The 15,811-nt window shown below is 43.7% G+C and overlaps 2 protein-coding genes across 3 annotated transcripts; one reads left to right on the forward strand and one right to left on the reverse strand.

The window, feature by feature from the left end:
• Positions 1 to 3,657: 3,657 nt before the first annotated feature.
• On the reverse strand, positions 3,658 to 8,784 carry CLN5 (CLN5 intracellular trafficking protein). 2 transcript variants are annotated; one of them, XM_033147939.1, is made up of 4 exons: positions 8,628 to 8,784; positions 7,746 to 7,911; positions 5,116 to 5,341; positions 3,658 to 4,193 (listed from the first exon to the last, which is right to left on the reverse strand). In XM_033147939.1, the coding sequence occupies exons 1-4, from the start codon at positions 8,747 to 8,749 to the stop codon at positions 3,682 to 3,684; spliced, it is 1,026 nt and encodes a 341-aa protein (XP_033003830.1). In that variant the 5' UTR covers positions 8,750 to 8,784; the 3' UTR covers positions 3,658 to 3,681. The 2 variants fall into 2 exon arrangements, with proteins under 2 accessions (XP_033003830.1, XP_033003831.1); XM_033147940.1 differs by having other exon boundaries at positions 7,746 to 7,885; positions 8,628 to 8,701.
• Positions 8,785 to 9,438: 654 nt separating this feature from the next.
• LOC117046118 (glutamine amidotransferase-like class 1 domain-containing protein 3A, mitochondrial) lies at positions 9,439 to 14,901 on the forward strand. Its single transcript, XM_033147941.1, has 4 exons — positions 9,439 to 9,813; positions 12,596 to 12,767; positions 13,472 to 13,676; positions 14,623 to 14,901. The coding sequence occupies exons 1-4, from the start codon at positions 9,454 to 9,456 to the stop codon at positions 14,813 to 14,815; spliced, it is 930 nt and encodes a 309-aa protein (XP_033003832.1). The 5' UTR covers positions 9,439 to 9,453; the 3' UTR covers positions 14,816 to 14,901.
• The last annotated feature ends 910 nt before the right edge of the window (positions 14,902 to 15,811 follow it).

Here is a 15,811-nt window from a genome sequence, read left to right on the forward strand (position 1 = left end):
CCAGAAGGCCTTCAGAGCTGGACCTCAGTGTCTGGGCAGAACGATGGGGGTAGAGACACTCATTCAGGTATACTGGTTTGGGTGTTTTTTAAGTATAAAATTGCATTAGCCCTGTTCTTCATAATGGCGCCGCTTCCATATTCTTCAGCATTAGCACATTTTGCCAAGGAAACATTTGTGCAATGTGTAAAGGCAAGCTTGTATCTACATCAAAAATATTTTTGTAATATATCTTTGAGCAATCTCTTCCAGTAGTATTTAGTAAGAGAAACATCTCCGGAGTAACGAAGACTAGGTTTGAAGGCCTATACAAATTAGGCCAAGGAAACACTACGCCAGAGAACAGTCTAAACAAGCTTTTAAAGGGAACCTGAAGGTGTGGGAGGCAGACTTAGTGAAGGTTTAAGGATACGTTTTAAAGTTTGACTAAAGACCTATTCCATGGTATGTGAAGAAAGAGATACTTTTAATTAAAAGCATTAACATTTTAAAAAACAGTAACAATGTATTGAATCAGAAATACATTTTGGCACCTGTTTTTGTACATGTTTACCTGGACAGATTCTGATATTTTCAGAAGTATTACTTCTCAAAAGTCCCATCAAAGACCATGATGGGATACAGAGTAAGTGAGAAAACTTTGCATGCACTTTCTATTAGTTTCCATCAAATGAAAAAAAAAGTATGGATTTTATATTTTGAGTGTAGGATCCTCTTGTAATTAGAAAATGTAATTACTGCCAAATATACCAGATGAATAGATGAGAGTGAACTGTAAGATAAGTATACAGGTGATACTCAAAAAATTAGAATATCGTGGAAAAGTACATTTATTTCAGGAATTCAACTTAAAAGGTGAAACTAACATGAGATAGACTCATGACATGCAAAGCAAGAGATGTCAAGCCTTTATTCGTTATAATTGTGATGATTATGGCATAAAGCTGATGAAAACCCCAAATTCACAATCTCAGAAAATTAGAATATTAAACGAAATCAACAAAACAAGGATTGCAAATAGAACAATATTGGACCTCTGAAAAGTAGAAGCATGCATATGTACTCAGTACTTGGTTTGGGCCCCTTTTGCATCAATTACTGCCTCAATGTGGCGTGGCATGGATGCTATCGGCCTGTGGCACTGCTGAGGTGTTATGGAAGACCAGGGTGCTTCAATAGCGGCCTTCAGCTCTTCTGCATTGCTCGGTCTCATGTCTCATCTTTCTCTTGGCAATGACCCATAGATTCTCACAGGCAGGGGAGGCAAATCACTGCATAGTCATGTTTCTGTGATATGAATGAGTGTTCCTCCATGTGATTTCCCGTTCTGTTCTATAAAGTTGGAAACTAATTTATAGAACAGAAATTTCCTATGATCCACCTTCCTGCAGAGGCTGATTTGCCACATTGTTTGCTGCACAGAAAAAGCACTGGTAAAAAATTAATTTCTCAAGGGGCCACAGTGGCACTTGTATGTGAAACCTTGCACACAAGCATTTTAGCTCCTATTTCTTTAGTGTTTACACAAACTAGAGCAAGGGCAATTCTAATAAAACTGAATTCTGTCTGTGTAGTCTAGCTAACAAAGATAAAAATAATGACATTGTTTACCCTTAGTAAACATATTTCACAAGAATAAAACTTCTGGCTCAACTCTTGCTAGTGAAAGCTTTTCTCTCTTAGGAACAGCAAAGATCCTGTTTTGTTTTGAACAGGTATGATACATCTAACCTTAGAGTGCCAAACCATAACTTTGGATTTTGAATGACGATTAACAATTACTATTTTTATAATAAGCAGTAAATCCTTAAGGCGCAACCACATCTGTGAAACTAGAATGGCATCACAATAGGACAATAAATACCTTCATGGAACAGATCTTAGAAAAGGGGGAGGAGATATCTTCAAAATTTAAAGTGTAAGCAAGGACACATTCTTCCTTAACTCCATGAGAGAATACCCTCTCGGAAAGTACTCTTAATTAGTGCAGTGCATCTGAGCAGATGCATTTTGATACAGTTCAATACAGTTCATGGATCAAAAACAATTATCAAGGTATTATTCCCATTTACTATATAGGTGATCATGAAATGTATAGTCAAAAATGGTCTTAAGTAAATAAAAGCTTAGCTCATTTTGATATATATTTATCTGCTAGATGAGCCAATACTAAACAGTGCTATAACAGAGGGCCTTCTCGGTAGTGGTGCCCGCCCTGTGGAATGCCCTCCCATCACAGGTCAAGGGAATAAACAACTACCTGACATTCAGAAAATACCTGAAGGCAGCCCTGTTTAGGGAAGTTTTTAAACTGTGATATTTTAAATGTATTTTAATATTTGATGGAAGCCGCTCAGAGTGGCTGGGCAGACCCAGCCAGATGGGCGGGGTACAAATAAAATATTATTATTATTATTATTATTATTAGGCCAATATAAACAGCCAGACCCGATTTGCTCTTCCCCAAGGATATTGTGCTCACTAACTCAAGTTTCCATTTAAGATGTAAAACACTGGCACAAACGGTGCCAGTTATAGATATAAGACCTATGGGTCAGTAGTTATTTGGATTTCCTTTAGCATTAAAAACTTTAATCCAAACTGTAGGGGTTATGGATGAACAAAGGACATGAAATTTTCATTCCGAAGCAAGAAATATTTTTAAAGGCAAGGCACGTAATTTCATTGTGATTAGAAGTTTTGCAACACACAAATGAACACTGCCAACTCATTGAGCCTATTTTGAAAAACTTTGTAGTTCAAGTAACAGCACAGATCAGCTGGCTGTCATCCGGGAAAAACATCCTTTAGAATTGCAGCAACCTATAAATTTAGCACACCTGCAGTAAGTAGCAACTACTTAAAAGTGCTCAAGCAGATCCCCGTACTGTAATTGTCTTAAGGTTGACTGCAAGGTTAGGAATTTATGTGCAGCCACATTCCTATTTTCTATTCTATGTGATTGTCCAATGCTAATGGCTTTGTAAGCGTCCTTGAGAACCATTTCCCCCCACATACTTCTGTGTGCCAGCATTATTTGAATCTGCTATCCACTCCTACAGCTCTACAGCAGGCACCCCCAACCTGTGGCCCTCCAGATGTTTTGGCCTACAACTCCCATGATCCCTAGCTAACAGGAACAGTGGTCAGGGATGATGGGAATTGTAGTTCAAAACATCTGGAGGGCTGAAGGTTGGGGATGCCTGCTCTACAGAGTGCTACAGTGAGGGTAATAAAATGAAAACAGTAGGTGGTGGTGGTGGGGAATCACTCAGGAGGGCTGCTCCCACGTTTAAATGCAACCATTCAAATCAGGTACAGGGCACATAATGAGAACTTTAGAATAATTATTTACCACCCCTATTCACCCACATTGGTTCCAGTGCATACATCAAGTGTCTCTGGAAGTCAAAGGAAAATTGAAGGCTTGGGAAAGAATCTCATTCCCTCACACAATTAAAGGTAAAATAGATCAGGTCAGATGCATTCATTTTCCTGTGCAGATAACCTTTTAAGCGTTAGTAAAAATCCAGGTATCTCCCAGTAGTTTCAGGCATCTTTGTCAGCCTGAATTAAGTCTGAAGCAACTCAGCATAAAATGGGTTTGGGGGTTTTATTTTGCTTTTTTTGTCTTTATAACCCCCCCCACACACACACACAAAAAAAAGTCATTAAGAAAAACTACACGCCCAACTTGGTGCTGTTTGAATGAGGCAAGGGAATTTCTTCATAGGCTATTTTCATGAAAGGATATTTCATTGGCAGAAACCAATATTCCAAGTTATAGAAGAGGTAAAATTGATGGTCCACAACCACTTCATCAAATATCCTCAAAAGGTTTAGAAAGAACTCTTTGACGGACTGATAAGGTTTGAAAGGAGAATAGAAGTCTCTAATGGCCAGAGCTAGTGTTTTGTTTCCGTGTGGCCCAAATATAGCCGTTTCATTTCCAAAGCAGGTGGGCTCTCCACTGAAGAGAGTAATAGTGGTGTAATTTGTTTGTATCTTCTTAAAAATGGCCCCCAGCTCAGCCAGCTTTTGGTATGTCCTCTGTACAAACTTGGAGCATTCGTAAGGCTCAAACCACACTCTGGCCTGCTCCTCCGGGCTCTCTTTGACCATCCACGTCTCGTAGTAAATGCCAGTTTCATTGTCGTATTTCACCCATTTTGCCATTTGATTAAACATAGATCCTGGGCAAGAAGAAGAAAACACAATTATCACACTACCGGTAGGAGAATCATATCTGCACAGCTGAATATCTGTGCTTTAAAATGACCTGCTTAATTCTGCAGCCTTTCCCACCTTTTTCTTCAAGCAGCTCAGTGTAGCGTACATGGTTCCCTCCTCATTTAATCCCCACAACAACCCTGTGAGGTATAGGTTAAGCTGAGAGACACCCAAGGGCTCTCAGTCAGCTTTATGGCAGAGCATGGGCTTGAACCCGTGTCTCCCAGAGTTCGGCACACTAACCACTACACCCCACTGGCTCTCAGTGTTCCCTGACAGGCTGGGCTGATGCTCTTATGCAATCATAGCAGTCACTTTTTGAAATTTATTTCAGAAGAAGAGTTTGGATTCAATATCCCGCTTTATCACTACCCGAAGGAGTCTCAAAGCGGCTAACATTCTCCTTTCCCTTCCTCCCCCACAACAAACACTGGGAGGTGAGTGGGGCTGAGAGACTTCAGAGAAGTGTGACTAGCCCAAGGTCACCCAGCAGCTGCATGTGGAGGAGCGGGGAATCAAACCCAGTTCACCAGATTAGGAGTCCACCACTCTTAACCACTACACCACACTGGCCTGGCTCACCAGAATGCCTGGTGTAAGCACATGATGTTCAAATCTGGAGACCTTTGGAGATCTTCCAAGTTCCACAGAAAACAGAGGAACGGCTCTAACCACATCTACTCAAATGAAAGTCTGATTAATTTCAGCAAGGATTGTTCCCAGAAAAGGGGGGTTAGGATTGCAGGCAATTTGCACAGATGTACGGATATACAGTAACACCCTCCTGAATGGGCCTGAACCAAGCCCAGAATAATCATTATGCACCAACAACTTCTGAATCCCTACCACGTCAACAAGCCCCATGACAATGTTTGCATGTTTTACCTGAGATGGTGGTCACCAGAACCAAGGTCCCGTTCTCCTTCCAATGGGCATCATCTATTCCTTCATAAAAGCAGGCGGCCCCCTGATTGCACCAAAAAGGGGCAAGCAAATTGGGCCGGAGATGAGGAAATGTGCAGTTCCCCAGCTGGAAGAGCTCATACCACTCCATTGTGTAGTTCTTCCCAGATAAGGAGCTCTTGAAACCGACAGCATCGTGCATGATCTTCTGAAAGAAAGGAATAACCAACACAAGTGAAGGCATGCCTCCGTTCATCATTCCACATTTCTTCTCTCTTTGAGGACTTTAACTCAAGGGTCGGGAGCCAGTGCTGTTGGACCAGAGATCTCTTCAGCACCACCCAGCAATGGTCAGAGACAATGGAAGCTGCAGTCCAGAAACATCAGAAAAGCCACAGGTTCCCCCTTTTTGCTCCAAGGCAGTGCTAGAAATTAGCTAGGCACATTTTGCGACTGGTATGGGTCATATTGCAACCACATGGAGATCTCTGGATGCCGGGTTGGCAACTGAAATCTCTCTCTTTTCCTATAATTTTTATTAAATTTTCTGTTTTACATTTTAAAATATTCATTTAAACAACCTTAAAATATCAGTTACAGGTAGGTAGCCGTGTTGGTCTGCCATAGTCAAAACAAAATAAAAAATAAAAAAAATCCTTCCAGTAGCACCTTAGAGACCAACTAAGTTTGTTCTTGGTATGAGCTTTCGTGTGCATGCACACTTCTTCAAATACCAATATCAGTGACTTCCCTTCCTTCTCTTTCCATGGTTCATTTTGCATAACATAAATCCCTGCACATGACTAAGCCGCTTCTGGCAAACCAGAGCAGCGCATGGAAACGCCGTTTACCTTTCCACTGGAGCGGTACCTATTTATCTACTTGCACTTTGACGTGCTTTCGAACTGCTAGGTTGGCAGGAGCAGGGACTGAGCAACGGGAGCTCACCCTGTTGCGGGGATTTGAACCGCCAACCTTCTGATTGGCAAGCCCTAGGCTCAGTGGTTTAAGCCACAGCGCCACCCATGGGGTATTTATTTTAAGCCCCACTAAATACAATTGAGACGTGAGTCTAAGTAAACACACAGAGGATTGGACGGTAAGAGCCTGACCCACTGAATGCATACTCAGAAGTTAATCATGCTTAATTTTCAATGGGCTTTGCACCTAGGTAAGTGTGCACAGAACTGCCACAATCTAGAAATTTCAGACTCCAAAACAAAGCCAACTATGAGAATCAGTATGCCATACTTTGCACAGCTCGTAAGGCTAACTGGCAATTTATGCTGTTGTATTGCTGTTTTTTGTAACATGCCTTGCATGGCAGGAAAGGCAACACTATGAATGTTATAAAATAACAAACCATTCTGAGGAAATGGTACAGTTCCAGGAAGTGGACGTCCCGTGATTTCTCTGCAGGAACAGAGAAACTTTTTTTGCACATTGAATATCTGGAAGGAGGGGGAGTGAATCACCGTAACATGCCAGTGACTGGCACTAGCCAGGAATAATAATAAAACAAAAAATAAAAATCACCCTGAAAGTGCCATAAAAAGCTGTTACATAAAAATTCTCAGAACATTTTCTAACACTCTCCTGTTGCCAGAAAAGTGGTAAACAATGTTTCCTGAACCAATGGTACCAAATAGTATGGGAAACAGCCTTACTAGAAAAATTAACCAATAAGCTGAAACTGACACGGGGACAAATAGAAGAAGACGCCTTCACCCCGGTATGGCCCCCCTTTATCACATACACAGCCCAACAAGATAATGTCAAAAATCCACCAACAGCATACAAATCAATATGGCTAACCTGATCCAAAACAACCACCCACCCCACTCACACATGAAAACAAAGACCACCACAGCCAACCACAAATGAACAACCACACCCTAGGCCAGGCATAGGCAACCTTCGGCTCTCCAGATGTTTTGGCCTACAACTCCCATGATCCCTAGCTAACAGGACCAGTGGTCAGGGATGATGGGAATTGTAGTCCGAAACATCTGGAGAGCCGAAGGTTGCTGACCCCTGCCCTAGGCCAACCCCAACCTCTCTCACCACCAAAGGAACACAAGCAAACAACAGAGAACCTGCACAAGCCACGCTGACATCAAACCCCATTATATTAAGTAAAATAGAAACCTGGTCACCCGACCCCACCCCCACCCATCTTCCCCCCTTCCCCCTCCACCTCTTTCCCCCTTTTCTTCCTAATGTCTCAACAAATGAAACTGATTTGTAAAAATGCATAGCTGTCAACTTTTCCCTTTTCTTGTGAGGAATCCTATTCAGAATAAGGGAATTTCCCTTAAAAGGGGGGGGGGGAAGTTGACAGCTATGAAAATGACACATGGAAAAAATACGAGAGAGACATTGCACATAGTTTTGTAAATCAAGAAATCTTTAATAAAAGTACATAATTAAATAACAAAAAAACCACAATGTTTTCTGAATATATTTACAAGGTCTATAGTTAATCAAATTAACAATGTCAGTTCTGTATTGCACTTTTTGAAACCTATGTTAATTGGGATGCTAGCAAAAGGCTGACAAAACAGAGGAGGAGGAGGAGGAGGAGGAGGAGGAGGAGACACATGTCACCTTACCATATGACCAAGGAGAGCTCCATATTTGAATTCCCAGACAGGCGCCTGTAACCGAAATACCTCCAGGACATCGTCATCTCTCATCACCGGAATGGGAGAGCCAGTTGGGCAGAAAGTGTAACGAGCCTGACAGTAGGCATCTGTTTTAGGGCGGTAATCAAAACGCCTGCATTAAAATAAATGTGGTTTTTTTTATTTTTCATTTAAACCCAAAAGTTCTCTTGCTTGCACATCTCTCTCGCAAAGCCACCTTCCATAATTATACTTAACCTCCCCATTTTGAGACTGCTCAGCCCTTGACAAGTCACCACTGCATGCACACGAGCCGTCTATGTTGAAAAAGCGTCCCATTTGAAACCCTGCATTGCTCGGACCTGGCTGTTAACCATAAGGCTGGTGGTTCGAGTCCACCCAAGGATGCCTGTAGGCAGGATTCCTGCATTGCAGGGGGTCGGGCTAGATGACCCTCGGGTCCCTTCCAGCTCTACAATTCTATGATCCCACTCTGAACATCTTGAAGCTCCACTGACACAACGGGACTTCTTCTTTTCCTCCCCGGCACCCCCTAAATATGCTTAGAGGGTCCCCCAGATTTTTTTTTTGGGGGGGGGAGGGATGTGGGTAGGGGGCTTCAGGGGAAAGGAGGGGAAAGTTCTCCTGAAAGCAGGCAGAACGACAGGATTGCATGCAACCCCTTTGTTCCACTTTGCATGTTTGCAAATCCTAATTTTTGGACGGGGAGCCCAGACCTCTCTTGCCATCCCATGGAAGTGAGCAATCACCGCACCTGTAATATTAGGCGACCGGGGGGGGGGGGGAGATAGTAGACTTGTTGAATCCTGCCCGACGACCCTCTCCCCTCCCTATATGCCGTCCTCTCACCTGTAAGGCACAGGCCACCCCTGCTGCCCCGGAGAGCCGCATGCCGAGCTGCAGGGCGTCTCCAACTGCAGGAGCAGCAACAGTAGCAGCCAGAGAGGCGGTGGCTCCCCGCCTGCAGCCATGATGCAGCACCCCACAAGCAGAAAGCAAGCGGCGCAGGGCAGGCGAGCTCCGCTTCCGTGTTTTTCTCGCACGCCCAGCAGTCAGCTGAGCATAGTTCAACCCATCACATGCCGGGGAGTCAGGCACATGCTCAGTGCGGAAACTTCCGAGACGCTTTTGGCAGGAGCTTCTGTTGTTGTTTCCCGACACCCCTCTGCCTCTGGGCTCTAGTCCCGCGATCGCGATGGGGGAATCAGAGCTGCCGACTCTCTCAGCCCCACTGGGTCGTTTTTGTTTGCACGTGGAGAAGGAAGCCTTTATACGGAGGGTCACCTGTCACGGATGCTTTAGCTGAGATTCCTGCATTGCAGGGGTTTGGACTAGATGACCCTTGGGTGCCTTCCAACTCTAGTTTTATGATTCCATATCTCTGCTGTAGTGTTTTGTTTTTTTTGGGTGCAGTGGCCGGAGAGCGAGTGGGTCGCCTTGCGCAAAGCGTCGGATCCGGGGTTGCAGTTTAGGCTTTTAAAATCCCCACGCTTTTCGCAGCTGCCCTTAGGCCGATTTCAGAGAGGTGTTGCAATCAGCATAGATAACTCTTACAAAGGGAAAAAGTAAACAACATCATATTGGAAACGCAGCAAAAGCTGTTTCACACGTGATAAGTATTTTTTTTTTTTTTGGACGTGCACGCCGGATCAAACCGCATGTGTGTAGTGTGCTTATGCTGCAAAATCAGCGCGCACCGCGCATTGTGCCCAGAAACGAAAGGGGAACAGACGTGTTTGCAACCCAGGCGCGACGCCGTTTCCTGACGGACACAAAGTCTTTCCTGTTCTCCCGTCTCCAAGGGTCACAGAAAGCGCCGCCCCGACGGCTCTTCTTCCGGACCAGCAGGGGGCGGGTGGGATCCGGCAAAAGATCCTTCCTTCCTGCGGCCTCTTCCTCCGTGGACGCGGGGGACCCGCAGGCGAGGATGGGGAAGCGGGTGGCCGTGGTCTTGGCTGGCTGCGGCGTCTTCGACGGCAGCGAGATCCACGAGGCGTCCGCCGTCCTGGTGCACCTGAGCCGGGCTGGAGCGGAGGTGAGGCTAGCGACCCTCTAAAGGTGCAAAAGGAGGATATCCCTTGCAGGTGACCCCTGAGGTCCCTTCCGTCACTCTACAATAATTGGATTCCTCCTCCCCTCGGGTCCTGCCGTGCAAAACCCGCCCATCCCACCTACCCACGGCTTAAACTTAGTGCGCGCAAGCAAGCAAACTAACAAACTGCGTGCAAGGGTCTCTTGCGATTTCCTCAGGATAGAATCATAGAATTGTAGAGTTGGAAGTGTTATAGGACCTCTAAGGTCTCAAATATAGGATAAATGTTGATAATTGCACAAGGTAAACGCGCATGCATAAGTACCTGTATATAAACCACATGTCTAAAACAGTACAAGCGAGCAATCCAAAAGCCATCTTGGCTCTCCCTAAAGACTCTAAATATTTCCTCTGCCTCCTTAATTCCTCCTATATCTATGAACCTTCTTTGTAATAATTGCAATTGTTTGCCCAGAGGCTCTGCATTTAGGGATGTCCGAGGGACATCCTGATTAATGCTAATGTTTTGCATGAACTGTGTCTGGAACTATGCAAAACTTGCTAAATCCTCAGGAATATCACACCTTGGCCTCCCCGAGCCACAGTAACCCCACCTTAGGTGTGATGCAATTTTTGACAGTTTGTAGAGGGGATCCTTCCAGTAGCATCCTAGAGACCAACTAAGTTTGTTCTTGGTATGAGCTTTCGTGTGCACGAAAGCTCATACCAAGAACAAACTTAGTTGGTCTCTAAGGTGCTACTGGAAGGATTTTTTTGATTTTTTTGATTTTATATTTTGTTTTGACTGTGGCAGACCAACACGGCTACCTACCTGTAGAGGAGGTGTCCTCCTTCTGCGTGCCAAAATGCAAACCCTTAAAAGAGATGTTTCTTTTTGGTTCTGGGTCTCTCTTGCCTCCTTGCTAGGAAGGGAGGGAACTCCGTTGCAACAGAAAAATAAAGATCTGCCTTGCTTTCCCTGCGTCGTGCCCCCATTCATTCATCTCTGACCGGTCATGGACTGAGGGGACCCCTATTTTTCTGTATCAGAAGGGAACCCCCCCCCCATGGTCATCTACTCCAACCCGCTGCAATGCAGGAATCCTGCCCACGATTTCTGTAATACGATTTCACTGTGTTGTCATGGGAGTTAAGTTTGAGGTCTCGGGTTATTGTTAAAAGTTTGTGTGGCTTTTGCTACAGTGGCTAGCATTTGTCTGCTCCACCTCACTCTACCCTAGCCCTCTTCAATGCACATTCCTGTCTTCCACTGCCTCCTGCAATTTGGTCAAACTCATGATAGTAGCTTCGAGAACACTGTCCAACCATCTCGTCCTCTGTTGTCCCCTTCTCCTTGTGCCCTCCATCTTTCCCAACATCAGGGTCTTTTCCAGGGAGTCTTCTCTTCTCATAAGGTGGCCAAAGTATTGGAGCCTCAGCTTCAGGATCTTTCCTTCCAGTGAGCACTCAGGACTGATTTCCTTCAGAGTGGATAGGTTTGATCTTCTTGCAGTCCATAATTGCCTCCAGCACCATAATTCAAAAACATCCATTCTTCAGCGATCAGTCTTCTTTACCAGCTCTCACTTCCATACATCACTACTGGGAAAACTATATGGACTTTTGTCGGCAAGGTGATGTCTCTGCTTTTTAAGATGCTGTCTAGGTTTGTCATTGCTTTCCTCCCAAGAAGCAGGCGTCTTCTAATTTCGTGACTGCTGTCACCATCTGTAGTGATCATGGAGCCCAAGAAAGTAAAATCTCTCACTGCCTCCATTTCTTCCCCTTCTATTTGCCAGGAGGTGATGGGACCAGTGGCCATGATCTTAGTTTTTTTGATGTTGAGCTTCAGACCATATTTTGTGCTCTCCTCTTTCACCCTCATTAAAAAGTTCTTTAATTCCTCCTCCCTTTCTGCCATCAAGGACCTGTATTATGCAGTGATATTTTTTCTAGAAAAAGAGGTGCCAGAACTCACCATGAAAGGAGCCCCGCCTGAGAGGTGTTGGAACTGAGCTCTGGTGAGTTCTAGCTGGAAAAAAAGGCCTTGCTCCCACCCACAGAAGGTTTTTCCATGGAAAATGCCTCTTCTTGCCTGTTTCCTTTTCCTTTCTGCAATGCCTTCAGTGTTTTGCCTGCTGGCTGGTAAACAAGCCTCTGTGTGTTCAGCAGAGTTTAGGATTCTGCCAAAGAGTGCATAGGATTGCAGTCTTGAAAGTGAAACAAGGCTCCAGTTCTAAGCTCACTAGGCTGTATGTCTCATTGAACTCAATGGGACTTGTGCCTGAGTAAATAGGTTCAGCACCATACTGAATGCCATTAAATTGAAAATACACTGCGAGTTATTTTACTAAACATTGACAAAATATTGTCTGTGACTATATCACTGGAAAGCACATTCTGCAAACGTTTAGTACAGTTTATTTTACAACTTAAAATGAAAACACTATATTCTTGTTTGAATTGGGGTAGATAATGAGATCAGTCTTTTTAAATATCTTATCTTATCTTTCTATCTATCTATCTATCTTAAAGGCAACATTTAGCCCTGTTTTAAAGATCTTGTCTGTGATCTTGCTACCTAAAATACCAGTTGATGCTGAAATCCATAAGCTTTGTCATTTTGGAATTTTCAGAAACCTCTTGAAATGTTGATACTTGCAAAATTATCTTGCTTAAAATTGGCAAAAAACAACAACAACCCATTGTTAATGTTGACTCTTGCAACTAGCAGAGGTGCTACTTTGTAACACATATGTATTTGTGTTCCCTTTTTCTTTTTCAGGTAAAGATATTCGCACCAAATATTGAGCAGATGCACGTTGTTGATCATTTGCAGGGTAGTCCAAGTGAAGAAAAGAGAAACGTTTTAGTTGAAAGTGCTAGGCTTGCGAGAGGGAGCATCCAGGATTTGGCTGAGCTGAAAGTCGGTGAATTTGATGCAATTATTTTTCCAGGTGAGCATATATATATATATATATATATATATATATATATATATATATACTAATCAAACCTGCAATCCTATTTGCCTGGAAGTAAGTTCCATTCAATTCCACGGCATTTGAAAGGACATGGTTAGGATTGTGCTGCAAATGAATTAACACTCAAGTATTTGTGAACTGTAAAAATTATTTGCACCAGTTTAGTGTGCTGGGACTGTGGGCTGGGGACTCGTAACTAGATTCTAACACTGTGTCTCACTGCAACAATACTCCCTCCCGCAAGGCATAGTGCATTTTATTTATTTAGTTTATTAAATTATTATACACAACAAAAACCAACCAATAATTCCTACATTCCACATTTATTTATTTTATAAATAAATTTTAAAAATGAAAGTGTTTTGCACAATTCTAACGCACACGATAAAGGCCACATAAAACATTTTTTTGAAAATAGACCACCAACTATTACAGGAGGTGGGTTATTTTCAGCATCTGCATACGCCTGGCAGCAAAATGTTCACCATAGGAAATGCCTGCTCAATCTCTACCGGAAGAGTGATCCACAGGGCCGAACCAATTTTGTGCCAATATCAAATAAGCGTCGCCTCATTGAGTGACAACCAGCGACGCTCCTGTGTTGGAAGAGGCAAAAATGGGAAGTTTCTTCTCGACGTGAAAGACTAAGCTCTTATCTTTCCCCCCTCCCTTCAAAGGGGGCTTTGGCGTAGCGAAGAACTTGTGTTCCTGGGCGGTGGAAGGAAAGAACTGCACTGTCAACAACCTTGTGAAGTCCACCCTTGAGGCTTTCCATAGCGCAAAGAAACCCATTGGCCTCTGCTGCATCTCCCCTGTGCTGGCAGCGAAAGTCTTCCCAGGCTGTGAAGTCACTGTTGGCTACAACACAAATGTAGACGGAAGGTAAGGAATTTTGTTTGGAGCATCATCTGATTCTGCGTGCGTGCCAATTCTCTGCTGGTCACACGATCCACCTGTTACAATGATGTGAAGCTTTCCTCAATCTATTGTTTTTCTCTGCTGGTTGTTGCTGATTACACTCATTGGTCGCTTTGTACAAAAGAAAAAGCCTTAGAGCGACTTAGCTGCTTTTATATGTCCTGTTTTAAAACCAGAAAAATATAAAACAACTCCTCCCATCTCCCTACCACCACTTCTTCCCCCCTTTTTCTTCCTAATGTCTCAACAAATGAAACTGATTGGTAAAAACGTTACTTGGAAAAAATACGAGGGAGAGACATTGCACATACTTTTGTGAATCGAGAAAACCGAGAAAATCTTTATTAACAATGTACAATATTTTTTTAAAATGCTTTTTGTGTAAAATATTAATAAGGACAAGTCCCATCCACCCAACGTCACGATATATCACATCACGATATACCGACATATCACAATGTCTGAAATAAGGATGGAGTTGGTTTTCAGCTTCGTGATACATCACCAGCTAAACATCGCGATATACTGATATATGACAATGTCCGAAATAAGGATGAAGCTATTTATAGAGGCATTGGCTGGCTTCACAGTTTTTCATACATTGTGATTTTTGCATCACACACACCCACACCCATGGTTTTCAGTATTTTGCCAGGTCAAAAACTATGAAGCCGCTATCACAATACAGACTTCAAACTGGTTTGGGGCGATATATCGCCAGCCCTACTCTGCAGGTGAGTTCCATGAAGAAGGGCCTGTGATGAAGACCACAGGGTCTGGGTCTGGTTCATATGGGGAGGGCCGGTCCTTGATGTATTGTGGTCCTGAGCCTTCCAGGGCATTAAAGGTCAAAGCCAGCACTTTAGCAGTGACGGAAAGGCAGTTCTTGTTTAACTTCCTTTCCTTGCAGGTTTCCTGATGCTGAAACAGCTGCGGCTATCAAAGAACTTGGCTGCAAGCACATTTGCAAAGACGTGAACGAGGCCCACGTGGATTCTGCAAACAAAATAGTCACCACTTGCGCGTTCATGTGCAAAGCCCCTCTGCATCAAATTTTTGATGGGGTTGGAACAATGGTTACCGAAGTATTGAAACTGGCATGAAGCCAGGCTTGGAGGCAGCTGGTAAATGCGTTAAGAAATCATGCTTTGGCTAAACATGGTAGAATTAATAAAAATAACTAAGCCACCGAGATCAAGAGTCTTTATTCAGTAGTTGGTATTTTGAACCTGCTTTCCTTCTATCCTTCCTCTTGAGATAAGCAAATTGTTAACTCTTACTTTAAGTCCAAGGCCAGTTTTACTGGAAAGAGTGATGAAGGAAGGACCAAGGATCCATCACCATTTTTTTTTAAAGTGCATTACCAGTCAGTCCCCTTGCCACAGACAAGTCTCCCTGCACCTGCCTGCTCTTGCAACTGCAGGGCTAACAAGAACTTATTGGGATGGGTGGGTTTGGCCTTTGTACTGCTAGTTGCTGACCTCAGTATGAAGCCTTTGGGAGCTACTTATTATGACAGCAAGTGGTAGGTGAATGTCCGTCGAGGAAGAGCTTTGTTTTGCTCAGGTCATGCAAACAATACCTATTTTAGTGACACTTATCAATTGCACCAGCTTTTATAGGGTGAAATCAAAGCTTGCTCGTCTGTCTTGAGTTCCAGCTGAAGGTTCCTGCCGGGGGAAGGCATTTTTTGCCTACTTCTCCCTCCAGCCCCTGTTCTGCCTCCTCTACTGTTGCACAGGGTCACCTAAACCCTTCTGGAACAGCCATTTGCCTGGCACAAGTATCCCACTCCTGCCCAACCGGGGTTTGGATTGTCCTGCCAGTGCTATTGTAAAATAGATGTTGGACCACAAGCCAGAAGAGGTTAGTAAGCCACATCAATTTGAACAGGCATTTAAATAGGAATGTGATGGCTTACAGCCAGAGTCTTTTAAGTAGTTAGGTGCATTGACAAGAGCAGGGATGTCCGTAGTTGGGCCACGGGCCAAATGTTGGTCCCTAAAGCAATTGTCTCATGACTACTCTCTCAGATGGTCCCCCTCCCTGATTCTGCAAAGCAAAGAGAGAGAGAAACTGAGGCTTAGCGTGACATAAAG

This window comes from Lacerta agilis, chromosome 4 (genome assembly GCF_009819535.1).
Source record: "Lacerta agilis isolate rLacAgi1 chromosome 4, rLacAgi1.pri, whole genome shotgun sequence".
Classification (NCBI taxonomy): Eukaryota; Metazoa; Chordata; class Lepidosauria; order Squamata; family Lacertidae; genus Lacerta; species Lacerta agilis.